General features: G+C 37.1%; 3 protein-coding genes and 1 long non-coding RNA gene across 10 annotated transcripts; 3 read left to right on the top strand and 1 right to left on the bottom strand.

Annotated features, from left to right (window-relative positions):
* The first annotated feature begins 7703 nt into the window (after positions 1 to 7703).
* On the top strand, positions 7704 to 14627 carry LOC103401688 (uncharacterized). Of its 4 annotated transcripts, none has more exons than XM_008340400.4 (6): positions 7794 to 8031; positions 8560 to 8741; positions 9778 to 12168; positions 12605 to 12725; positions 13356 to 13415; positions 13505 to 14627. In XM_008340400.4, exons 3-6 carry the CDS (start codon positions 9863 to 9865, stop codon positions 14483 to 14485), a joined length of 3468 nt encoding a protein of 1155 aa, XP_008338622.3. In that variant the 5' UTR covers positions 7794 to 8031; positions 8560 to 8741; positions 9778 to 9862; the 3' UTR covers positions 14486 to 14627. The 4 variants fall into 4 exon arrangements, with proteins under 4 accessions (XP_008338625.3, XP_008338622.3, XP_070682984.1 ...); XM_070826883.1 differs by having other exon boundaries at positions 7805 to 8031; positions 8523 to 8741; XM_017323190.3 differs by having other exon boundaries at positions 7817 to 8031; positions 8560 to 8789.
* A 1420-nt stretch (positions 14628 to 16047) lies between these two features.
* Positions 16048 to 18611, top strand: LOC139197910 (uncharacterized). Its single transcript, XR_011583295.1, has 2 exons — positions 16048 to 16988; positions 18019 to 18611. It is a non-coding gene; the product is annotated as an uncharacterized lncRNA (long non-coding RNA).
* Positions 18612 to 19384: 773 nt separating this feature from the next.
* Positions 19385 to 22735, top strand: LOC103425196 (vesicle-associated membrane protein 722-like). 4 transcript variants are annotated; one of them, XM_070826695.1, is made up of 7 exons: positions 19431 to 19832; positions 20785 to 20926; positions 21011 to 21092; positions 21190 to 21504; positions 21889 to 22030; positions 22126 to 22216; positions 22419 to 22735. In XM_070826695.1, exons 5-7 carry the CDS (start codon positions 21915 to 21917, stop codon positions 22500 to 22502), a joined length of 291 nt encoding a protein of 96 aa, XP_070682796.1. In that variant the 5' UTR covers positions 19431 to 19832; positions 20785 to 20926; positions 21011 to 21092; positions 21190 to 21504; positions 21889 to 21914; the 3' UTR covers positions 22503 to 22735. The 4 variants fall into 4 exon arrangements, 3 of the variants coding, with proteins under 3 accessions (XP_070682795.1, XP_070682796.1, XP_028962878.2); XM_029107045.2 differs by having other exon boundaries at positions 19435 to 19832; positions 21190 to 21407; XR_011583592.1 differs by lacking the exons at positions 22126 to 22216; positions 22419 to 22735 and having other exon boundaries at positions 19385 to 19832; positions 21889 to 22029.
* A 1600-nt stretch (positions 22736 to 24335) lies between these two features.
* LOC103425198 (uncharacterized) lies at positions 24336 to 26619 on the bottom strand. Its single transcript, XM_008363274.4, has 3 exons — positions 26257 to 26619; positions 25448 to 25857; positions 24336 to 25085 (listed from the first exon to the last, which is right to left on the bottom strand). Exons 1-3 carry the CDS (start codon positions 26419 to 26421, stop codon positions 24647 to 24649), a joined length of 1014 nt encoding a protein of 337 aa, XP_008361496.3. The 5' UTR covers positions 26422 to 26619; the 3' UTR covers positions 24336 to 24646.
* Between the last annotated feature and the right edge of the window lie 341 nt (positions 26620 to 26960).

Raw genomic sequence — 26960 nt, 5'->3', positions numbered from 1 at the left:
TTTCTGGAGTGGATTAGTAGGATAACATATGAATGCTTTGCCAAGCGATCACGCATTGGCCACGGGAAGCTCGCCACGTGCATGGTAACGATTTTGGTTGAGGAAGGCCTCTGGCAGTTAGAAGTGGCGCTGGGAACAAGTTCGATGTGAAGCTGACGGTGTTTGCCGCGGCTGAAGATTGAAGCATTGATTTTGAGGCTTGTCTTTCGCCGCAGATGGGGCAAGCTAACTTTCCTCATGGCGGAGGACGAAGAGTTCATGGCTAGTGTGACTTAGTGAACTTTATTTTACTTTATTTTATGTTTATGTTTTTCAAAAACTTCGGCGTAGGAAGAAATTTTATCATTAGGGATCTTGACGTTGATTTCTTTGGTTTATTATTGTGCCTATGTTTTATTTTTGTGTAATTTATTCTTAAGAAAATCCACCGTCCCACTTAATTAAATCCGCCAGTCAATAATTGAAAATTAGTTGGTTTTATTACAGTTCTGGACAATTAAAAATGGTCGTAGGCTTTCCCCTTCACCATGTCATCATGAGTCAGCTAACAGTCTGCACCGTAAATAAAGGGTCAGAATTATTATAGGATAGGGTTGTTGTTTTGTTTTTTTTTTTTTTTTTATAGGAAAACTAATGAAAAGTGTTTCAATACTTTGATTTTTAATCAAAAACCATGTAATAACTTTATTTAATGGTTAGGACAAAACACAATATCAAATCAGCCTAATAAAGACTGGCCCAAACAAATAATTTGTTGAGCTTCCAATTTTACCCTACCATCAGTATTGGCCGTTTATGTTCTTCGTTTCCATCACGGGTGTTCTTCTCATTTGGAGATCGCCTTCTCTCTCCCTGCATGCACTCCTCCTTCTCCTCCTCCATATCCGCCATGACGTCATCTCAGTACCTCATAAACCCACCGTCCCTGTAACCACAAAAGCCATCCACGTCTTCCGAAGCGCTCGCATCCACCATCTCTGGCAACCTCAAGATCAAACTCAATTTCCCGATATCCACAAGCTTTCACCAGTCGATGATGGCGTTGTATTTCAGATCCCGCATGATGCTATATTGCTATATGGACGAGTGGACGGATTCATGGTTGAACTAGAACCATGTTTCGAGAAGACCTCGTCAGGTTTAAGAGCACAGCTTGTTTTAGTGATTATTATTATTTCTCTTATATATGTCAATCCACCGTCAATATCTAAAGTTCATCAATCTTTCCTATGGCCACCAAAATTAATTGAAAATTCAGAAAACCTTATCAGCTTTGCCTTTGGTTGTGAACTGCTATCTCAAAATTGCCAAGAGCTCTTTGTGTGTGGTACGACTCTGCATTTTGTTTTTTTCCCTCTATTTGCAACCTTTCAAGTTATCGAAATCAAAGTTTTGAGTTTACATGCATTAGTGTGACAAAGCTTTTGCTTGATTTTATATATTCTGTCAAGCTTGAGTGAAACTTTAACCAAATAAATATTATTCTTGAAGCTTTGGTTTGGATATTTCTTATCATTTCGAGTTTAGACCTTCAGTTAACTTCGGTTCATCTTGCTAATGTCATTGCGTTTAGTAGTATTCTTTTTTATTTGTAAGTGAAAATTACGTGCAACAAATATATTATTTTAAAGGTCACAATGGTGTGATAGATAAAATTATCATGTATTTATATAATACAATTTGCCCATTATGTACTTATAAGGTGGTGTCACCGATTACAAGATAGTTTCCTCGACTCTTATAATGTTTTGGTTGTGAAATTTTTGTTTTTGGTTGTTTGAAGTTTTTGGTTGAAGTTGCCAAGAGAGGAGATTCATGTTATTATAAACTTTGATTTTTATGTGCATACATTTTATATTGATAGTACCAATATTCAGTTTCAGAAATAGTATATTACTCGAGTTCAGTTTCATAAATTGTCGGTTTCAAAAATTGTATAATGCCCCTATTTAGTTTTAGAAGTATAGTACCCGCAGTCAGTTTCATAAATAGTGTGGTACCTGTGTTCAGTTTCATAAATAGTGTGTGTGGTACTCATGTTTAGTTTCAGAAATAGTGTAATATTCGTGTTCAATTTCAAAAAGAGTGTACTACCCATGTTCATTTTACACAATAAAAGCTTGAGTTTACCATATATAATTTATCGAATATGCAACGGAATAAAATTAGTGCACAATTACTTCATAACCAAAAATACAAACAAATTAATTGAAATGAGTAAACCTTGCAAATACGTAAAATATATGCAAATGAGATGCATGAATGTACTTACTCACAATTTGCATATATTTTATGTACTTTCAAAGTTTAGTCATTTCAATTAATTTGTTTGTACTTTTGGTGAAGAAAGTGTGTACTAGTTTTATTCCGCTGCGTATTCGATAAATTATATGTTGTAAACACAAGCTTTTATTATGTAAAATTTGTTATACGATGTATTGTATAATTAGTTTCAAATAATTTTAGTTTAATTTTTTCACCATGTCTTGGTTATAGAACTTATTTTTATAGCTAAGATATGGCTCACACCCTACCACGTGAATAGTCCTTATTCACGAGTCGGGGCGTGATAGTACATCTACCAAAAAATTTTGTCTGGTTTTGTTATGCAATGAAAACTTGAGGAACTTTAGACCCTCAATCATTTAGAATCAACAAACGCCAAGTTCCGATTCAATCGACTAACTTATCATCTACGATGTACAAATTCATTCCTAGGAAGAAAGGAACAAATAGTTTATTATGAGTGTCAGTAATAAGAAAAAACCCTCATATTATGGTGTATGCATTAGTCTTACACATTCATATAACCATTTGGTTATGGGTGCAACGAGCTTCAGGCTTTAAGTTGCATCAATATGAGCTTTTAAATTCATATTATAGGGGATCATAGGCCTCACACATATCGTTGGATGACAACCAAAGGTCAACAAGGTTGAAGTCACATTCTTGTTATAGGATGAGAGTTAAATGGTACTGCGGGTCCTCATCTTTTACATGAATGTCTATCATCACTTCATGGAAATTAAACCAACAAACTTTGAGGTTTTTTTTTATCGTTATTAAAATAAAGGACATGAAATGCCACTTATCATGTGCTCATAGTTAAAGTAGTTTAATGAAATTTATACAATGGACCAATATTTCCATTAGAGAAGGTACAAACCTGTTAAGCAATTGGTATGTCAAAAGGTATACAAATTAACTTATTAAAATGATGATCAAAGTTCTTGCAAACTGATAAATAATCGAACGATAATAGAAAAGGTCATTTATGTCTGAGTAGACTTATTCATTGTCTTTACATATAATAAAATAATTACTTTCGGATATTGGTATTTGAAATTGCATATTCAAATGAAATGATGATAAACTCACACACAATAATAATCGAAATTAAACCGATATAAAATTTTAATTTCACATATATAATTTGGATATGTGAAAACTCAAGAGAAGAAAAGGAATTCAAGAGCATGTTGATGTCTAATGGTTAAGTACAAGAAACTCTAAACCACGTGATAACTCTAGTTCAAAAGAAAACTAATAGAGATAAATATTTCAATGAATGATTGATGACTCTTGCTTGGAATTGTATGTATCAATATCATACCATGATTGATAACACATGTTGCAATTCATGGACATGATAAACCTAATATCGTGTAGAATAAAAAAAATATGGAGGCTTTAATCCATAAAAGAGAATGAATAATAGTATGAGCGCATTCCACATCACACACTTGGTAGTTTACAAATGAATTATCACACCATCCAGATTGTGTATATCGTCATGGTATATGATCCTCTCTTAATATAGAATAAAAATATATATATGGGAGACTTTAGATGCGGTCTTTAGTTATTAATATTCTTTTATTAAAACCTTGTTGGTTTTCAATTTTTGATCAAAGTCCTTGAAATTAATATGATAATTTATTTCTATGTTTGTTATTATATTCTATAGTTGTTTATATTAATGAAATTTTAAATAAAAAAACCATAATTTGTGGGAAAAATATTAAAATATAAATTATACTATTGTGTGTGCATATATATATAAACATGGGTACATTCTTCAAAATCACAAAAAAAAGTAGGCTTCATAACATTTGTAAATTTCTTCAATTAAACTTGATATGGATACATTCTCAAAACAAAGAACAAAGAATGTACCCATATAAGTTTAAAAATGGATTAGAAAAAAATTGAATAGATTTTATATAAAAAAAATGGTACATTTTACGTATTACAAATTGGTATATTTAAGAATGATTACATTTTAAGATTTAAAATTTGAAAAAAATTACATGAATTGGTACATATAAAATTAAAAAATTGAAAACTTTTTTTTTTAAAAAAGCTAATGGGTACAAACTTATTCTAATTTTTTTATTTATTTTGGAAATGTTTTGAATTGAAAATTAGTTAGAAGTTTAATAAAGGTGTGAGTATTAAAATTCTAAATCAATTATTAATTTTTATTTTAAAAAAGTTATGTAACTAACATGTAAATTTATTATTACATTAATGCTAGGGATTTGAATCAAAATCTAAAAACTAATAAGGTTTCAGTCAATGAACATTACCAACTAGGGACCGAATACTAATTTTTCTAAAATATATAGACATTCGTGCTAATGTTGGAAATAAAATAGAGAGTAGGACGCTATTCAAAATGGAGAAGAAATCAAAGTGTGTTTACTTCTTATTAGAGTGCCTATTTTGTGTAAAATGGTTGTTTCTTATGTTATTTTCATGGAATGTGCTATCTACATACTTGTTGACCCTAAAAACTACCAAGCCTACGTGGCGCATAGGCCAAGTAATCTATAAGCTAACTACATCCTTCGGTTGAATACGGGGCGTGCCAACTCGTCGGCCGAGGAGTAAAATTTATTGATGTTGCATTGGGTGCGCGGCTGACTTCTGCGTCTTGCGATTGCGGCCGAGGAAGGAACACGTCTCGGCCTCTTAGGTTCTCGAACCTGAAGACAAGGCTACTATTCTTACGAAGTTCACGAATCGTCGTTGTCAGATTCGGTCACAGTGATGGTATTCGTCAGAGTAAACTCACGCCGAATCTACACCAAAGTGTAAGGGCACAAATACTCAAAGCAAATATAAGTCTTAATAGTGAACGTGGTTCGGTCGTCTGAATACCGAACTCTAAATCCCACTTGAGAGTATCCAATCATAAAATAACTTGGCGTTCAATGCGCCGAGCTCAGTAAGCTGTAACACCTCACTTCGCCGAGAAGGCTAATGAGATGACCTCGACCAACAAGGATTCATAAATCCTTCTCGACCGAGACTTGGATAGGTAACCAACCGTCCTCACTGCAGTGTTGTTGATGCCAACGGAAGATGCTGCGAGATCAGCTGATTCTACGGCGACAGAGCTATCTATGCCGACTTAAGATATCACCGGTTGCTTTCACAGTGCTATTGATGCCAACGGAAGATGTGTCAGCGAAAAGAGAAAATAAAAAAAATCTCAAAGTTGTTGAGAGAGTTTGCGCAGGGCAGTTGTCTGTTAAATTGGAGGAGACCTGAACGATGCACAGCCTCCTCTATTTATAGCACCGGATACCTTCTAGGTCAAGTTAACACCCTACTCGGACTAGGACTTCTTCTTCTAATCAAACACCATATCGAGTACTCCTACTCCCATCAAGATTTTGAACCTATCCTTTCATCGAGCCGGATTCACTTCCGGGTTATTAATCTCGCTGAGACTCCTTATTGCGCCAGGATTCGACCCGTCTTGCAGCATGACTTTACCGACCTAGGTTCGGAAGCCCACGAACTAAACGATCCATGGTGCCCTTGTCGTAAGGCCTTCCGGGCCGAGAATGATTCTATACTCGGCCCAAACTAATATTTTGGGCCCAAACAATACCTCTTTTTACTTCTCACATACCCTCTTAATTTTCAAATCGAATAATTTGAAGAAAAACAAACGAAAAATATTAATAATGAGTGTGTACGAAATAGAAATGAGTGTATAGATATTACATTTCTATTTTCATGTCCAATGGTCACAATTTCCCATCAGTAAGGACGTTATCCAAAATGGGCCATGGATCCAGGTGGCGGGTGTCACACGTGTCAACTCACTCTTTTTTTCTACAGGAACCTGGATCCTCTCCTGAGCAATTCCCTAGGGATCCCGCAATCATGTCCGTTCATCGTATATCGTGCGGTCAGAAATTATTTAAAATTGGGTAAATTACATAGTAGCCCCTCAGGTTTGAGGTCTATTGCAATCTTATACAACATCTTTAAAACATTTCACTTTCATACCTCAAGTACTATTTTATTTCAATTTCATACAACCGTTACATTTTTCATCCATGGATCTGTTAAATGCTGACGTGGATGCCACATATATGCCACGCGGCTGCCAAATGTCTACCACGTGGCAAATAAAATAATTTTTTAATTTCTTTTTAAAAAACATGTCTGCCACATATCTTTTTTTTTTCTTTCTTCTTCTTCTTCTGGGTTCGGTCCCATTTTTTTTTTCTCTTCTTCTTCTTCTTCCTCCTCCTCCTCTTTCTTCTTCTTCTTCCTCCTTCTGGTTCGGTCCTTTCTTTTCTTTTTTTTTTCTTCTTCTTCTTCTTCCTCCTCCTCTTTCTTCCTCCTCCTCTTTCTTCTTCTCTTCTTCCTCTTCTTCCTCTTCCTCCTTCTTCTTCTTGGTTCAGTCCCTTTTTTTTTTTTTCTTCTTCTTCTTCTTCTTCTTCTTCCTCCTCCTCTTTCTTCTTCTCTTCTTCTTCTTCCTCCTTCTTTTTATGGGTTGCAGGGGGTAAGGTCCTTTTTTTTTTGTTCTTCTTCTTCTTCTTCCTCCTCCTCCTCCTATTTCTTATTCTCTTCTTCTTCTTCCTCCTTCTTCTTCTGGGTTCGGTCCCTTTTTTTTTCTTTTTTTTTCTTCTTCTTCTTCCTCCTCCTCCTCTTTCTTCTTCTCTTCTTCTTCTTTCTCCTTCTTCTGGGTTACAGGGGGTTCGGTCCTTTTTTTTTTCTTCTTCTTCTTCTTCCTCCTCCTCCTCCTCCTCATTCTTCTTCTCTTATTCTTCTTCCTCATTCTTCTTCTGGGTTGCAGGATTCAGTCCCTTTTTTTTTCTTTTTTTTCTTCTTCTTCTTCTTCTTCTTCCTCCTCCTCCTCTTTCTTCTTATCTTCTTCTTCTTCCTCCTTCTTATGGGTTACAGGGGGTTCGGTCCTCTTTTTTTTTTTTTTTTTTTTTTTTTCTTCTTCTTCTTCCTCCTCCTCCTCCTCCTCCTCTTTCTTCTTCTCTTCTTCTTCTTCCTCATTCTTCTTTTGGGTTGCAGGGTTCGGTCCCTTTTTTTTTTCTTCTTCTTCTTCTTCCAATTTCAGGTTTAAAAAAAAAATTAAAAAATTATGTTATTTGCCACGTGGCAGACATTTAGCAGCCACATGGCATATATGTGGCAGCCACGTCAGGATTTAATAAATCTATGGATGGAAAATGTAACGGTTGTATGAAATTGAAATAAAATAATACTTGAGGTATGAAAGTGAAATATTTTAAAGATGTTGTATAAGATTGTAATAGACCTCAAACCTGAAGGGCTACTATGTAATTTACCCTTTAAAATTTAAATTTTAAAATTCAAATATGAATAGTATCTAACGAAAACTAATTGTACGATATAAAATGAACGGACAAGATTGCGAGATCATTAGAATCCCTAGAAAATTCTCAGGAGAGGATCTTGGTTCTTTCTACAGAACCGCTTTTCGGCGCTCCAACTCGATACAATATTATATAAACACATCGAGCCTCGAGGCCTTCGACGATAATATAAAATCTCCTTTTCAGGTTTATAATTTCTCTTTCTTTTTATTATATAATTAGGGTTTTCTATTTTCCGCTCTGGCGAAGCTTCCAGACCAACCCAAACCCTAATCCTCCTCCACTCCAGCCGACTCACCTCCTCAGCTCAGCTCGCACAAGGCTTTCCCGCCCAATCGCCCATCGATTTCTCCGACCGCCGCTCGATTTTGTTCATGTAAGTATACGGTCTAGATTAGATTGATGGTAATTGCTGATTAGATTTTTTGTTTCTGGATATGGTTGCTGTCGTTTTTATTTGATATCAGTCGTTTCGTGCTGGTTTCGCTGTTATGGTCATGAAATTAGGGTTTTTTGGGACTCGGATTGATGTGGGTTGAATGAGATAATTACCATTAGATTTGATTTTGTTGTTGTTGTTGTTATGTATGTTGATTTATTTTTTTAGTTTTTCTTCGTGTTTGGGTCAGTCTACTTGAATTGGTTTTACTCGTGTGTTTTAAAATTAGGGTTACTTATATGAAAATTGTCGACTTTGGTATTTAAAGACACGTTTTTTCTCCTAAAAGACCCGTTTATGTATGTATTATGTTTTCTTGAAGAACAATTTATGCATATGCTTGTGATTAGTTGGTGTCTTGTGTCTGCAAGAGATTCTTCTTCCGTTCTCTTTTTAATTGTTTGTTTCTTTTTTGAATATGATAAAAGAGATTACCTTAAGCTGGTGGATTTACTGGTTGGGCAGTTTTTGTATGCAATGTTTGGTGCTGCTTTGCCAATATATGAGAAGCTCTGGGTCTGGGCCCTCAATGGTGGACTTACTTTAGCAAAACTGAAGAATTTCTTTGAGGGTTACTGTACCCTGTGATGAAGACTTCAGCGTATAAACCAACACCAGTTCAATGCTCAATCAATGCAGCCCACAAGGTGCTGATTCACAGGAAACTGGAGTGCTAAAAAACCCCTACTAAACTGGTAGAGGGTTGGTCTTGCTGCTTCCAGATTTTTTCTTTCTACTGGCTTGAAATTCTTGTCCTTTCTCCGCTGGATTTGTGATTGTTTCAGTTTCACGGGTTGTAAAGGGGATTCTACCCCTGTTGATTAGTGCCTGTGCTTAGGCCCAGAAAGAAAATAGAGAACTTATGCAACTAGTAATAACAACTTAATAAATTGAATGTTTTTGGAATTCGGAATTTTATGCAATTAAGCATGATTGTCTTGTCTACTGAGCTACCCAGAGTCCCCAGTCAGTGTGAGATTTTTCTGGGTTCCAAGACAAATGCAATAGCTTTATCTTTCATTACAATTAGGGACTAAGTAAAATTAGTAAATAATTAATTTGATAAAACTCAGCAGAAAGTTTTTTATACACAGTTTTGAAGTTGGTTTATAAAGAAGTTTTATCATACAAACAATCAATAGCTTCAGCATGAAGTTGGTTTATCCATCATCATTTGGCTTAGCTTCTAAACATGTATTGTTAGTGGTTCACTGTGACCCGATAGGTACGGAATGAATGTCTCAAAGATTTGATAAAGAAAGACGTAGTTATTTATGTTTCTGATCGGGTGCCTGAAAGTTGTCCTACTATAGGGCTTGAAGTTCAATTTTATAAACCTGAAACTAAACCATTTTGAGCCTCCCAATATTAGAAGACTAAACTGGTTGAAAGCAGGGTCGCATAGGCACCCTAAATGGTTGCTATGTATTAGGTTTTTATTTAAGCAGACATTGATAGAACTTCATTTCTACTTTTCACCCACCAATTCTCGCAGATGCACCTAATGATTGGATACACTAGTTCCTTTTTGATCTCTGCTCTCCTTTCTCATCATTTCTTGTATTGTTGAGGTCTAAATTGCTGTGATTTTTTAACGAATTGAGTTTTGTTGCATTTTCTCTTTGTTTTCAGTTGTTAAAGGAAGAACATGTTGTGATCAGTTTCTTTTCTCTTCTATCGCAGTTTATATGTTTCTCTTTGGAGTTACATCCCTTGAAGGCAAGGAGCAAACTTGGAGTTTCAGGAAACTTGATGTTTCTGATCTAGCATGTCAAACAATCTTCTGTCACCACTGTTGCCAATATCAAGCATGGAAATGGGTCAGATTGACCCCATTTTGAAAGGTATGGACTCATCAATGCCAGAATTTCAAATGGTAGGGATGAGTTCTGTATCTAGTAACCCTGAGTCACACAACCTTTCAGTATCAAGTCAGCAAATGGAACTGATGTTGGATCCTGTACCTGACAATCCTGGGTCACATGGCTTATCAATGTCATACTTCCAAATAGGACACGTTGATCGTGCAAATGGGAATCTTGGTTCACTGAAAACTTCAACGCCTGGCAATCAACTGGGAGAGATTGGATCATTGCCTTATAATTTGGGATCACATCAGTTGTCATCGACTAAGCGAAAGGCGCCATTGGAACCCATGACTAATAATCCAGCGACGCCTCAGTTGTCAATGCCAAACAAGCGTGTGGCATATATGGAACATAGACCATGGTTGCAGCAAGTGCCTGTATCAAACGGAAGAGCTGTAGAAATGGGATCTGTGCACAATGCTCCGGGATCACCTCATTTGCCAGCGCCAAATAAGAAAATGGTAATGATGGAGTCCATGGAGTCTGTGCAGAATGTGCCAGGGTCACCTCATTCGCCAGTGCCGAATAAGAAAATGGTAAAGACGGAATCCTTTTCTGGTAGGTCTGGGTCTCAGCGGTCTTCTAGTCAAAAGAATCAAACACCGCGGATACAACCATCGAAGCTTCAAAATGAATCATTTGAATGTGTAAGATCCAAGATGAGAGAATCGTTAGCGGCTGCATTGGCATTGGTTAATCAGCAGAAAGATAAATGCGTGGATTCAGGAAAGAAGTCTGAGGAGGAGGCTGGAGCAATTCAGGGGCAAACACATGGGACTCCCCAGCCTGGCTCCCATCCTGTTAAACCTGAATCTGAAGAGCCTAAGGAGAATTCTCCTTCCAGCAAAACTTGTTCTATTAGGAAAAGTAATGATGGAGAAGGTGCGGGCCAAACAATTTTGGCTGATGCAACTACAAATGTTTCCACATTGACCTCAATATGTGATGGGAATGAATTCCAATCAAATGATATTTTTCCTCGTGTAAATGTTTCATTTGGTGACAACTTGTTTGTCAAAGATGAACTTTTGCAGGGAAATGGGCTGTCCTGGGTTTTGGATTCTGAAATGGAAATGGAAGAAGGGAAAGAAATTCAACCTGCTGAAGAACAGATGATGGATCTTGAGGAATTGGGTGGACCCCCAGATGAACAAGTAGTTCAGTCTCCAGAAGAGTTGGCCTTTAGAATTGAAGCAGAACTATTCAAACTATTTGGAGGCGTGAATAAGAAGTATAAAGAGAAGGGAAGGTCCCTTTTGTTCAATCTTAAAGATCGTAATAATCCAGATCTAAGAGAGAGAGTTATGTCTGGAGAAATAGCTCCAGAACAATTATGTTCTATGACTGCAGAAGAACTTGCTTCAAAGGAGCTTTCTGAATGGCGGATGGCAAAGGCTGAAGAACTAGCACAAATGGTTGTTTTACCCGACTCGGAAGTTGATATGAGACGATTAGTGAAAAAAACGCACAAGGGTGAAGTTGAAGTTGAACAATATGATAGCGCTTCAATTGATATTCCAGTTGATGCAACATCACATAATCATAGTGAACCAAGAAGCAAGGAGGTAGAAGTGTCTACCCCTTCCAAACCTAATAAACCCAAGGACAAAGTAAATGCTGCAGGTGAGAAGAGTAATACAGAAGACAGAAGTGTCTACCCCTTTACTATTCCTTCTACTGAAGCTACTGATTTAATGCAAGGCCTGATGGTGGATGACGGATCGAAGGATCTTCCTCCAATTGTCTCCCTAGATGAGTTCATGGAATCCCTGGACACAGAGCCTCCATTCGAGATTCTCCCTGGGAAAGTTACACGCACCTCAGACAAGGACGACTCTGAGACAGGCTCTGAGTCTCAGTCTTTGGTTCCAAGCCCCAAGGATACTGTTAATGACTCTCCACAGAAGATTGATGGAATTTGTACAACAGATACAACTTCAGATGCTGACTTGAAAACCAGTGGCAGTCCTCCTGTGATAAAAATTGACAGTTCCGCTGGGATTATAACTGACGGTCATTCTGTGATGAAAACCGGTGATAGCGCAGATACAAAATCCCATGACGTCAGTGCCTTTGTGAAATCCGTTGGCAGTCCTGAAAAATCAGTATCTAGACTAGTTGTCACACCGAAGGGTGAACGTGTTTGGAGTGGCTCCCTGCAACTGAATCTCTCACCCATGGCCTCCGTTATTGGGATCTATAAAAGGTACGTCTTTTAAACATTCGTTTTGTCGTAAATTCTCCTTATTCTGCATTTTCCATTTACATATTTGTTCAAAGAAGAATCTATTTTCGGATTGTCCACTGCATTGGTGCACTGCTCTTTCAATCAACGTTTATTACATACCACTGCATTGGTACAATCTTCTAATCTATCTTAGTTGGATACTCTTTGAAGTTGAATTTACATGTGGACTGATATTGTGTGCAGTGCCATGATGGGTTTGTGGTAGATGTTCATTTTTATTGTACTTTATGTTCTGCTCCCTCGTCTATTTCATCTTTGTGAAACTAAAGATAATACTCGAATCGAAAATGCGTAAACTTGAGAGATTGACAAATTAATTATGTAGTGTTATGCGATCTGTATAATGCTAAAGTTTTCGTTTCTGATTCATGCTAATCCAACTTTTCCGTTGCAGCGGTGAAAAAGCCACTGCAAAAGACTGGCCTGGTTGTCTTGATATCAAGGGAAGAGTAAGACTCGATGCATTTGAGAAGTTCCTGCAAGAGCTGCCACAATCCCGAAGTCGTGCTGTCATGGTATCTCCAAGTTTATTTTTATTGTTTAAAGATTCTTGTATTATGTTATGTTGCGACAACTCAGAAAAGGAAAATCTTTTAAAATGTTTGTATCGGAGGTGGCTAGTTCTTCTAACATGCCGTGCGGTCTTTTTTTTCTGGGTAGTTTATCGATATGCTTAGACTCCCTTTGTTCTTCTAACATGCCATGCAGTCTCTTTTCTGGGTAGTTTATCGATGCTTAGACACCAGCGAATACAAAAATTAAAGAAAGGGGAAATCGATTGCGTAGTTTTCTAACATATAGAGCAGGGATCTATGGCATTTTATGGGGGGCTCCGGGTCCAATAAGCGTCTGAAACGAATTCTAAGATATATTCAAGACACTAGTGTTAAATTGGGTTGAGCTTGAATTACTCTGAAGAGAACTCTCCTGTTAAATTGGGTTGTCTTTTAATTACTGTCGGGCAAATGAAACTCAGGAGTTGATTAACCTTACCTTTGGGGAAATGGTTTTGGACGACGAAGTTTTTACCGAAAATGACGCATGAACTCCCTCTCTCGTTCATTGGAAATTTTGGATCAATTTATATATGACTTCAATTATTGTATGATACAGCGCTGTAGCTTACTGATTTTGGTTTTATGCAGGTCGTGCATTTTGTTCCGGATGAGGGGTCGTCGGAATCGGAGTCCGCAAGCATTCGTGAGGTAACGTCAATACTATGATATGTTTATAAAATCCTGTTCTTTAGCTCCCGGTCTACTCTTTTCATACTAAAACTTGTTCGGGCCTGCAGGTGGCTGACTCGTACGTGACGGATGAGAGAGTCGGTTTTTCTGAGCCGTGTTCTGGAGTGGAAATATATTTTTGCCCTCCCCATAATAAAACCGTAGATATGCTCAGCAAGGTTATTCAGACTGAACACGTTGAGGCACTTAACAGTGTTGATAATGGCCTTGTTGGTGTTATTGTCTGGAGAAAATTAACGTCGCCGAAATCATCTCACCACAAACACATTTCGAAAAAGCAACAGTTTTCTACTACTAGTACTACTACTACTACTACTACATCTAGGAGACAGCACGATACAACCTACGCGTCTAAGACGGCTCCATCCCGAGCCTTACCTCCGACCCACACTACCCCTGCCCGTGATGACGACGACGATGATGATGATGTTCCTCCCGGGTTTGGCCCTGGCTCTTCTCGGCATGAAGATGATCTCCCTGAATTCAATTTTGCTGGTGGGTCGAATCAGTTTTCTGCCCGAAGGCCCTCCTCTAGGGGGCCTGGAACGCCAGCGCAGCCCTTCTATCCCAATCCCCATACCCCTTCTCGCCCGGTAGATCAAATGAGAGAGCTGATACAAAAATATGGTCAAAACAATAGTAGTAGTAGTAGTACATTTCATCAGGCAAGTAGGGTTTCGGTTCATCCGTGGAATGACGACGACGACGATGATGACATACCGGAGTGGCAGCCTAATGTACCTTCCCAACCCCAAACTCAGTACCAGCGTTTGCAACCGAGGCTGCCGGTGAACGGCTCCCAGCAACAAATGCTGAGACCCCATATCGGTTTAGCACACCAGCAGGAGTCCCTTCAGCCTATGGCACCCAACTTACAAAACCCTAATCTTCCTGTGCAGCAAGGCTGGTGGGCTCCGCCACCACCGGCGCAGGTAGCTGGTCAGTTTTATGGCAAACCAGATATAGGAATGGCTGCTCAGCCGGGGATAGCCTGGCGGCAAAATGTTGCTAGAAGTAGAGAATTTTGATTTTATTTTATTTTTTCCCTTTTCTTGTAAATTAAATCATTTCCTTTGGATTAGTCTTTTTACCAAACACAAGGGTGAGCTCTTATGCTCGCTAGTCGTGGTACACAAAGTAACCATAAAGTAGGCATTTTTAGCTGCACAACTTTTGTTTGACATTGAAGTTATTTGCTCCGTTAAGACTGCTTTTGTAAGAAACATTTATGCTCATAAGCACCGTTTACACTCATAAGCACCATTTCTAGAAGCCTAGGAGTACGTTTCTTAAGAAAATGACGGTATTTTCATTCAAACTTTCAACTACTTTCTATAAAAATACTTCAAAGTGGTTTTTGAAGAAAAACATGTTCGCTTCTTCCAAAAGCGTTCGTATAAATCTACAAACACTTATACCACTTAGTATTATGGTTTAGTATTTCTTTTCACTTGTAAGTGAGAGGTCTTTTGTTCATTTCTCGTCAAATGCAAATTTGAATCACATTATTGCTAACTTATTATGAAATTAAGTTCACCCCCTCCTCCTTGGTGTATATATCGTTTGTTAAAAAAAAAAAAAAAAAAAATTCTACCTATCGTTTTATCCCCTATGCAATTTCAAATCCTTAAAGTCGGAAAATAATTCTACTTACTCCTTGTTTATGGTATGATAATTTCCAAAATGTATACAGAGATTTTACTGTATAATACGACACACAGTGCAAAGAGAATTTATAATTCAAGATATATCCGAACGTATTTAAAAAGGCCAAAATATTCTTGCATTTATTTTGATCATTGTAGGACGATGATGACGATGATGATGACAAGGAGGAAGATGACGATGACGATGATGAGGAGGACGAGTAATAATGAGAAGCAAATATGGGATACAAGAAGCATTATTTGACTTGCCTAGGTGGTCAAGTGGATTTGGGAATATTGAAATGCTGCATGTGTTTATAGTTTTCAATGATTTGATTTCAAATTACTATTAAGTAAAATTTAGTGGCGTTCTCGGATGTATATTGACTCCATTTAGTGGGATAATGTTTGTTGGTGGTTGTTGATGTTGTAAATTATTAATAAGTAAAAACTTCAAAGAGCGAGAAGAGTGACAAATCACCAACAAAGAGGCCAAAAAAAAAAAAAACAGTAACACGAAGGAAAAAGAACCCCCAGCATGTAGGCCCTAAACAAAGGGGCTCAAGAAGCATGAGTACGAAGATTTGGGGTAGGGGTGGGTGTTTTAGTGGGTTTATCGACCAACCAAACCGAAATTGGTTGGGCTGGGTTGGGTTGTAAATTTTAACCATTTATTTTTGAGTTAAAATCTAACCATCTGTTCATTCGGTAAGTTAGGTTGAGTTGAAGTATTATTAACCAGATTGAAATCGATACACTTGCATATATATGAATAAGATTTTTTTCTGACATTTTCTTAATCTTGAAACCGAAATATGATTTTTCTGACAAGCACAGACCATGCACACTATATGTACAACAATATGACAAAAATAAAATTTTTCTAAAACTTGAAATGACCAAAATTTCCCTCCCGTGTAATTGGGTTATTGCGAAGGGCCCAGTCAGCATTTTCTCCTCCCTTGTCCGAAAACCTCTCTCTCGACCCTTACTCGACGAGCTCAAACCCCCAACGGCGTTGTATATCAATTTGGGGGTTTGTTGGTGATGGGCGATGAGAAATCGGCGTCTTCGATCGTAATGGCGAGTAGAGACAGAGAACCGCGAGATCGTGAGCTTCTCATTCCGGTGGCGGACCTCCGGCGGCGAAGATACATCGTCCAAACCCTCCTCGTCTTCCTCCTTCTCCCACCACACTAGCCGCTTTCTGTTTCAAATTTCATTGCTTTGTGTGTTGTGTTTGGTTGCTGGTAAAATGGAGGATTCGAGGGAAAAGGTAAAATTTTTGAGTCCTTAATACTCTTCAAGGACACGTTTATAAATTTGGCAGCAGGTGAGGTATTGTTTTATGTGGATTAGCAACACTCAAAGAGATTTTGCAGGAGAAGATGGCATCCAATTGCTGCCATGACTTCAAACAGATTGGAACTTGATGCTCTGCCTATACAGATTCCATAAGATTTGTGGTTGAATTTTATGATTGGTATTATACTTGCACAATATGTTTCATATCGTCATTAAGGAAGAATACAGTGACCTAACATACGGTTATGAAAATGTTCGATAGTTTTCAGAACTTAATCCATGTTAACTTTGTTTGAAATACTTCTAGCCGGGTACATGTTAGTGGATTGAATATTTGAATGTGTCTTGCGTAATGGGGAGATTTCTTGGAGGTTTTGTGTTGCCTCTGCTGCTACTAACACAGGTAGCCAAATTCAAACAAATGCCTGTCTCTTTTGCCAATGTTTTAATAGAAATTAATTGCAACTCATGAAGTTACCATTTTTTTTCTTTCTTGCAGCTGCTTTTATCAACTGCAGCGTCCCCTCTCTTGTCGATTTGGTAGTGTTTCTTCTTATTCTATTTAATGCACCAAAACTAGGTAAGCTAGCTTCTTTCTGTGAATTTTCCAGCTTGGTTTTGACATTTCGAATGAATTTAGGTAGATATGGCACCAAGTGAAAATGTGTTTGTGAGATACTAGGACACGATGTGCAAAATGTGCTTATAGATTACTACCTTCTTGTTAGTGAGTTGACATGTAATGTCTGATATGCAAGGGGTTTTCTTGATATGACTATGCTACCTAAAAGAGACTAGCTAAAGTTCTTTCATTTTTTCCAAAAACAATGTGAATTGTGAAATGATCATAATCACTTTGTTAAGTTCATCATGCACGTTCACTGTTGCTTGAGGTGCATTGACTCACCAATCCGTAAATCCAATCATGTGCCTTGATTGATAGTACGATTCTACAGTATTCTTCCTTTTGTTTTCATTGTACAAATGGTAATTGTGTGTTTATGGATAAGGAACTGAGGAGATTTATATTCATGAATTTGGTTTTTGGGAAGTGGGTGCTCTCCTGATTTGATTACTTACATTGCTTTACTTGATGCTTAGGTAAGACGAATTTGTATTGGTGACGCTTAAGCACACATATATACAAAAACGACACTTTTTTTGCCCTCTTAAATGTGACAGTATACGAACTTAACATTTTGTTGCCACCACAACACATTCTTAATGTCATTACAGTAAAAGGTTTAGGATTTGGAAGGATTTTTTTATGAACAAAAGTTGTAAACTCAGTTTCTGACAGCCTGAACACCATTGTTCACAAGCCATCATATACCCATAATACGCAGTCATGAATCAGTCAATTCCATCCAGTTTTTGTTGGTCTCACAGTTAATGACATCTAAATTGATCATCAACAAATGGAGACCAAGGACAGGTCATTGAACAACACTTGGTTTGTCCACAATACATTCCTAATGTAGTTACACAAAAAGGGTAAGCAATTAGGAGTGTTGTTGACAAACTAGTTGAAAGCAGACAATCCGTTTCCATCCATTTATGGCTTGCTGTGCCATTTAATTACATCTGAATTGATCATCTATAAAATGCAGGCAAGAACAATTTAGTAGCCATGGTTTAGGCACACATGTCATGGCTCTCTTAGGGAGTGACGGTAATTCCGATGATCCGATTGATCAAATTGCAGAATCAAAAGTCAAATTTTCTACCAACTGACGCTCTATTAATGAGTGACATTAAAAGTGCTCAAAAAGGAGTCCACATTAGTTGCTTTACAACAATAGTTGAACGAGGTGTTATGCAAATTTCGCTCCTATCTCCATAGGACTAGTTGAAAAAGAGAAGGAAGATGTACGTCGAAGGTCAATTTTTTCATGGTAGACGAAGTAGCTCCAAGAAGAGTGACTCCACTTTCTATGATAGGTTTGCGAAATTTCGCTCCTATCTCCATCGGACTTGGTCTGGATATGATTGGGACTGCATTATGGCCTTGCAAGTGGAAGACATCGTCAGAGATGGTAGTGAGTACACCGAGACACCCACGAATGCTTAGCCTCATATATCCCTTCCTATATATTTGCTCCCATCCTAATTATGTACACTTTCTAGGGACTTTTGTAACTATATCGTAATTTCAAGCTTAAGTAAGTCTTGCAAGTAAAAGTTTCATAGATGTTCCTATCCATTCAGAAATGTTCATAAGATCTCATAACATGTCAACCGCAGTTGATCACACATTCCATCACTGTTGTGACCCACCCAAACTTTGAAAAACCTATTGTGGCCACAGGTAAATAATAATTCATCCCCCTGCAAAATTAACACATCTTGCATACAAAATGAATAGCCACAATTTAATTTTCACACCATCTTTAATGGTCATTCATTATATATTCGTAAAAATCATCTAGCACTCCCGAATTACCGCTTGTAAGTTCAGTGTGACTGCTTTGGGTTGGCATTGAATTAGGCTTAGGGTCAGCTGTGGGGCCAAAAATAATCCTAAAAATCATGGAGATAACACGTGCATTATTTCTCAAGAAAGAAAAGACTACCCTTACTAAATGAGTAGGCAGCAGCCTCATTCACCACGCGTAGTTGAGGTAGAGCCAGTAGAGATCAACCACTACTCAAGGCACCCTTATCCGTAGGAAAAGTCAAAGATATTTATGATAGAATAATCATTTATTCTCTTCATAAATACATTTCTAATCAGATAAACTTCTTTCAAGTAAGTAATTCTAATCCCATTTATTTAGGATATTTACCTAATTAATTCAAGATATTTATTTACACAAATATTTTGGAATGGATGTGCTATCCACACACCCCTTTTTACTTTTCACACACCCCTTATTAATTTCTGACTTTTGATCTTCTTCAAATCATCTGATTATACGGTCGAAAATTAAAAATGTAAATGAAAAATAAAAATGAGTGTGTGGATATTACACCTCATCTTGAAATATTCCCACCAAAAATACCACCGGAGCCGGCCATCCTTAAACCTTAGAGGGCCGGCCCACTTCCTCATCCTCCCCTGTTAATACACTCTTCCACTTCATCCATTCTACCACAATGTCAAGTACAGTTCTTCTCAATAAAATGGTCACTTGTCTCACACACGTTTTAAAATTCAATCTTTCTCTGTTGCTTTCTATCTCTTTCTCTCTCGTATGATTAGGGTTTGAGGAGAATCGAATAGAATCGATGGCTCCATCTTTGATCTGCAGCTTCGTGATGTGCAGGACGGTTATACTTGCACAGTGCTCAAATCATCAGGATCAGGAGGATGTGGCTCGCCTGGCTCTGAATTTGCTCGAGATGCTCGACCGTTCGATGAGAAGGATCACTTACGAACGTGGTGATGGTTACACCTTCAACTACCTGATTGATTCTGGCTTCAGTAATATCTCTTTCTCTTCCCGTGTCTTTGTTATGGTTCTGGTTTAGACGATAGCAAGACTCGTCTAAATTTCGCCGATTGAAATTCGTTATTCGGGTTTTTGTTGGGTTTTGAATAAAAAGAAAAATAGGGAAGTGATATTAATATTTCAAAAATCTTATTCTATACTTTTTATAAATATATTTTTTTTTTCTAAATATAGAAAGTTTGGAGTGTAAAATGAAAATTTTAGAATGCCAAGAACAATTCCTGAAAAATATTAGGGCCTGATTAGTATTGTAATTGAATCCAACTTTTTAAACTAACTTATTTGGTGTGATTATTTTCAAAAATTGAACTCATGACTAACTAAAAAATATAATCGATTATCTAAAGCATAAAAAGTGAGTTTTTAAAATTTTTAAATTTAAACTCACTCAATTTCTTTTTTTTTTTTTTAGTAGTTTTCCTTTCTTTTTTCTCTCTCATCCCCCGTCACTTCAAATCTATCTCTCTTTTCTTTTTTCTCTCTCATTTTTATTTTTTACCTTTTTTCGTCTCTCCTCTAATTCTGCTCTCTTTATTTTCTCGATTCTTTCTCTCACTCATTTTCTTCTCTATCTCGTCCGATCTTCTTTTTTTCCTCTTTTCTTCAATCATCTCTTACTTTCTTTCCTACGCTCTTCTCTTCTCCCTCTTATGTGATCCTTTTTTTTTAGATCTTTTTGTCTGATTTAAGTCGTAAGATTTAAAAATTTTAAATCGCAAACCAATCAAGTTTTTTAATCTTAAAGAAAATTGTTTTCAAGAAATATTCTTAAGAAGTGTGTTGAGTAATGATAAAAATTTTCAAATACTAGGCCTTAGTTATTTGTTTTACTGAATGTTGGCTTCGGAATAAACTATGTCTTTTTAATTTGCTTTGTAGCGCTATGTATATAGCTGAACTAACGTCACTATTTCAATGGTGCAGCGTACTGTGTAGTTGCAGATGAGGATATTGGTCGAGAAATTCCTCTTGCCTTCCTCAATCAAGTCAGGAAGGATTTTCTTGGAAAATATCGTGCACAATTTGTTAAAGCACTAATTGCAGATAGTCTGAGCAATGAATTAGGGTAACTGTTTCTTTATCCCTTCACTTGTTATATAGATTGCACCTTTCCTTTTCTATGAGGTGTTCTAATGCCTTAACTTTGTAGCTCCAAACTGAAGCAGCATATGGAATATGTAGCTGCCAAAGTCTCAAAAGACGAACAAGTTGCGATGGAATATATTGACAAGGTAAAGGGCATTCTCTCAACTCTTTTGATTTTCATTTCATCTTTACTCTGCCAATCTATTTCATATGTTTAATATTGTTCTTGTCGCTTGAGAATAGAATCGAGGGTGGCGCATGAGAAAAAAAATCCAAAGCTCCATCATTGAGCTATAGCTTCGTGGCGCACGGGACGGTGGTTCTTGCAGATTGGTTGCAATTTGACCACACGGTCAGTGGCTTGGCTGTGGATTATCTCTCTGAGCTCCCCTGTTCGATAAATAAGATCACCTACGACCGTGGTGGCTGCACCATCAACTACCTGCTTGATAGCAACTTCAGTAATACCTCTCCTCTCATATATTTGTGTTTGATTTCTACTTTTCAGTCAATAAGGTCGTGGCTACACGATCAACTACCTGCTTGATAGCAACTTCAGTCTCATGTATTTGTGTTCGATTTCTACTTTTCAGTCGATAAGGTTGTGCTCGTGTATTTGATTTCCTTTTTACTTCATTTAAAGTGTTTCAATGTATGCTTGTTGAATCATTTGGTTCTTGCAGTCAACAGGCTTAAGAGTATTGTTCCTTGTTTTTTATGACCATCGTATAAGATCGGTCTACACTTGTATTAATTTGATTTTGTTTCTCTCGTCTCTTTCCTTTGTGGCCCTCTTTTGGTTTATTAACATATATAATTAGAATCTCATTGGTTATTACTAGTTGCTTTCTTGATAGCCAAGCTTGTTTAGTCGCACATGTCATTTTACTTTACTATGCGTATGCATATAGCTGAACTAACTACACCATTTGGGTGCTGCAGCATACTGTGCAGTTGCAGCTAAGGCTATGGGTCGAAAAATTCCTCTTGCCTTCCTCGATCAAATCAAGAAGGATTTTACTGCCAGATTTGGTGGAGGATTAGCTGTAGCAACAGTTCAAAATAGTCTGAACAAAGATTTCAGGTAGCTGTTGCTTTTTCTGTTCTTTCATTAGATGGATCGTGCCTTCCTTTTCTATGAAGCGTTGTAATTCCTCGACTTTGGTTGCGATATTATAGGTCCAAACTGAAGGAGTGTATGAGACATGCTGAGGTGAAAGCTGCTCAAGCCTCAAAAGATAAAGGAGTAACGATGGAAAATATTGAAAAGGTAAAGGGTATGGTGTGGCCTCTATTGATTTTATCTTTATATTTACTCCATTTGGCATCTATTTCATGCGGTCAATATTGGCCTTGTCTTTGGTTTGTGTTTCAGTGAATAATTGTCAACATGTCTATGTGTTACCTTTTGTAGCTTGTTTGTAAATGGTAATCACATTTGGAGATCTTGCATTTCTTATTGATCATTGTAGGACGACGAGGATGACGATGACGATGACGAGGACAATGACAAGGAGGAAGATGACGATGGCGATGATGAGGAGGACGAGTATTAATCAGAAGCAAATATGGGATACAAGAAATGAGACTTGCACTGTACTTTTATGATATTTTGTATGCGGTCTTATTTGACTTGCCTAGATAGTCAAGTGGATTTGGGAATATTGAAATGCTGAATATGTTTATAGTTTTCAATGATTTGATTTCAAATTATTAAGTAAAATTTAGTGGCGTTCTTGGATGTATATTGACCTCTCTCAGTGGGATAAGGCTTGATGATGGTTGTTGATGTTGTAAATTATTAATAAGTAAAAACTCCAAAGAGCGAGAAGAGCGACAATCACCAACAAAGAGGCTCAAAAAGAACACTAACACGAAGGAAAAAGTATTTACTTAATAATAACTCCGCATGAAATATTCTTAAATTGTGTTTGATTTCTAACAAGCTATATTCTTAAATATTCTTAAATTCCGCATGAAATATATAACAAGCTATATTCTACAACAAAACAAAAATGTTTAAAAAAAGCAAAAATATTCTTAAATTGCGCATGAAAATATATATATATATAGGGTTTAAGAAAACATCTTTGTACCATCTAAAATCGCTTAGGGTTGGACATCTTAAGTTACTAAGTTGGTCATGAATTCTGGAGGTAACATTACTGGGTGTCCCTATGAAATGTTCTATAAGGGTGAAAAGTAATGTGTTGACTGCATCTGGGACTTCTCGTCCTATATGCTCATCAAAGATGAGTGTTCCATCTTTATCTCTTTTGATTGCATTTTTTATTTCATTTCTAGATTGTTTAGTGAGATATTTTTCCCACCAGGAATGGAGCGTTTCTATCAATCCAGTGACCAAAAGGTCGACAACTTGTGTTTGACTGAGGTTATGATTGGTAATATAACTATTAGCAACCATGGAGATGTGTTGTAATTTATTCAAAAGTTCTTGTTCTGATAATTCATCTATGTTCCATTTATAGAGTTTATCAGCTGAGACTGAGAGTTGATTTTGGATGTTTCTTTCTTCAAATTGAATATCTAGAGGTGTTGGCCTTGGATACCAATTTTTGGTAAGAGTTGTTGGATTGACTCGTTTGTTCGTGATTCGTTTTAGTTCAAGATTTTGAAAAGCTTCTTTTACTTTTTTGATGGAATTTGTTTTACTCTCATCTTCTAAATCCCATATTGCAGAAGTTGTTTCTGGTTGAGATTCATCTTGATGTTGTAAAACATTGACTATTTTTTCTTGTTTTGTAACATTTGATCTATTTTTTTACTTGTGGAAATTGTTTTTTAAAGCTATTGTGCTAGAGGAAGATTCTGGAAAGTTGACTAAAGGTTTTTCCCTAATTGTTGGTTTTGGTTGAGAAAGTCTATCTATTTTGGTTTCTATTTTTGTACAATTGTTTTCCTATGGTGTGTAGACTTTGGTTTGTAAAATTGTTTTGTTCGATGACTAGCTTGACTCTTGCATCTTGTTTTGGAAGTTTGAAAGGAGTGGCTGGTACTTGTGTGTTTGTAGTTGCAATTAAAATTGTTTCTTGTGGAGGGTGACTAGAAGAGACTATGGTTTTGTCTTCTTTAACCCAATTTTCTTTAGTGATGACTTCTATCTTCTTTTCAAACTCGTAATATTTTTCAACGAAATCGAAGAAAAATACCTCAAATCTATGTTTTTTCATGAAATTAGTCCATTTATTGTAAATATCCAATTTTTGTTCTTTTGTATATTTATTTCGAAAAATATTTCTTTTGGGAATATTTTATGTTGCTTCGATGTCAGCGTTGAGTTTCTTCCATTGAATTTTGAATGGTTTATTCAGTACGAGTAATTGGTGGTTAATTTATATATATAACAAGCTATATTCCACAACAAAACATGTAGAACTGTCAATACATACAGTTTAAATTCAATCTAACACTCATTGATTACAACAAAATATACGAAGAAAATATATAACAAAAGAGAAAGAAAAAGAAGAAACAATGGAGTGGAATCACTCAGTACAATATATCCAATAAGTTTTCAAACTGTTAGCAGAACAAAGAGCTTCTGCCCGATTTTCGCCTTCTTTTCAAGGGCTTCTCCGCCTTCTTTTCGAGGAATTCTCCGTCTTTTACTCGGTCCAGTAGCTCCAATGGATGCTTTCAAACTGTTGGCTAATTTACAATGGCAAAATGTGAGGACTCTTCAGCCTGTCAAAGTTCGTTTAAGTGTAGATCTTTGCTCCGGGGTCAATCTTGTAGGGAACTTCACCTCAAACTTGATCTTCAAGTCACCCCTGTTAGCGGGCCCTTTTGCTATCGGCATACCCTCCCTGGCAACAAGTAGCTCGTACCCGGGGCTCACAATGTCAGTCACCGGGATTGATAGATCACGACCATCTAGCGTGGTAAGCTGTAGTGTGGTTCCACCCAACGCCTCCGCTAACGACACCTTTTGGTTCACAATTAGGTCATTGCCATCTCTCTTGTAAGTGTCATGAGGCTTCTCATCAATCACGAAGACAAGGTCTGCCGGCAGCTGGCCAAGCTGTTCATTACCCTTATCAGGAAACGTAATCTTGGTTCCCTTCTTCCATCCTGGCTTCACTTCGATTGTCAATATTTCTTGCTCCAGCACTTGGCGTCTGCGATTTTCGTTTTTCCAGAACAAAATTTGTCAGCTAGGTTATCGTTTATGTACGTCATCTGGCTTGAAATCAAGAAAGAAACATCATTGTAGATGCTAGGCTTTTTCGTTTATATGCCACATCACCCACGTTAACGATTTTCCTAAACAACTTGACAGAAAGGGATAACTTCGGACACGAAATGAAAACACAAGGGGTGAAGCTACACATTTGCAAGTGAGATTTTCGTCAAAGCACGAGGCATACAAACGAAAAAGTCTAGATTATCATATGAAAGCTATGGTTAATATTTCTTGCTATTCAAGTAACAATCAATGTATAGACAATGGGAAAATAGGGATAGTTTTAAAACGAATTACCCATTTGCATCAACCACAGTTCTTGATATCTTCATTTTCCGTGTTGATCCAGCATACAGTTCTTCAAGGCTGCAAGGCAATTTGCTCTCCACTGCCGGCGGTTTCTTTCGAGTAACACCCTCACTATATGATCGAAAAGTATTTTCGTTACCTCCCAATCCCCCAAACCCTCCGCTTCCATCAGACGAGAATCTCATAGACTTCCCAGCTCCTGGTGATCCAAATCCAAAAGGACTACTTCCGAAGAATTCGGCAAAGATATCCTCTGCATTCCTAGGATTAAACCCTTTTGATCCAGCTCCGCCGCCATTTCCAAACGGGGAACCACCACTTCCTGGAGGTGGCATGTCTTTCAATCCTTCTTCGCCATACTGATCGTAAATCGCTCTCTTTTGAGAATCACTCAAGACCTGAATTCACAAATACATTTTCTCCAATCTTTTATTTTCACTAACAGATGAAACTCAGCTCTTTCGGACATGAAAGAACATACAAACCATCTATAACAATAGCGATTCCATTTCATTTGAGCCTCGTTTAACAAATTCGAGACTAGAAACCTAATTCCGAATTTGAGACAAGAAACCTATGCCTAAATTCTAATTTGAGACTAGAAACCAATGTCTAAATTATACAAGACAGATGCTACACCCGAAAAAACAACAATCATTGTCTATAAACGTGACCATGGGACGTCATGCAGAAAGAAAGACTGTATAAATACAAACACACATTGTAAATTACAAATTATGAGGATAAAATGGAAGAATGATTGTGCAATAAGAAAAGCAGAAAGAAAAGGAAGATACCTCGTAAGCCTCGGAGATCTGCTTGAATTTGGCTTCTGCTTCTTTCTTGTTATTAGGGTTCTTATCAGGGTGCCATTTCATTGCCAGCCTCCTATATCCCTTCTTCAGATCATCCTCTCCAGCATTTCTGTTTACCTTCAACACGTTATAATAATCCACCCCCATGTTCTATAATTTTCCAAATTCAATCACTTAGATATCCTCTTTCTCTCTCTAGGAAGAAGCAAATGGGGAAATGGGGTTTTCCAATTAGGTGGATGCTGATCTGTTGAGAATTTTTCTTGCAAGAAAGAGAATGTTAAAATGTTGTATACATGCAGGCGACGTCGCAGTTCCTTCTTGACACCAATTTTCTTCTGTTTAATAAAGGTTTGTTAAGACCGCGTTTGGTAGATATATTTATCTTATCCTCTTTTTTATTACCAAGGATCACGGACATGTTTGAAAGACCTCAACAAAGCGGAAATGTTTGTAAGAACTCAACAACTTTAACGGCACAAAGTCTAACTATATGCAATTTGAGATATAACGGTTTGATGGTATTCCTTTTTACTTTTAAGTAAGAGATTTTAGATTCGATTATCGACAAATATGGATTTGAATTACATTATTGCTAGTCCATTGTGAGACTAATTCCACAATCTCCTCCTTAATATAAATAATATCGTTTGTTCAAATAAATAAATAAATAAATCATGCTCGCA

Source organism: Malus domestica, chromosome 08 (genome assembly GCF_042453785.1).
Source record: "Malus domestica chromosome 08, GDT2T_hap1".
NCBI lineage: Eukaryota > Viridiplantae > Streptophyta > Magnoliopsida > Rosales > Rosaceae > Malus > Malus domestica.
The sequence above is the reverse complement of the archived record's forward strand: the minus strand, read 5'-3'. Positions and strand labels throughout refer to the sequence as shown.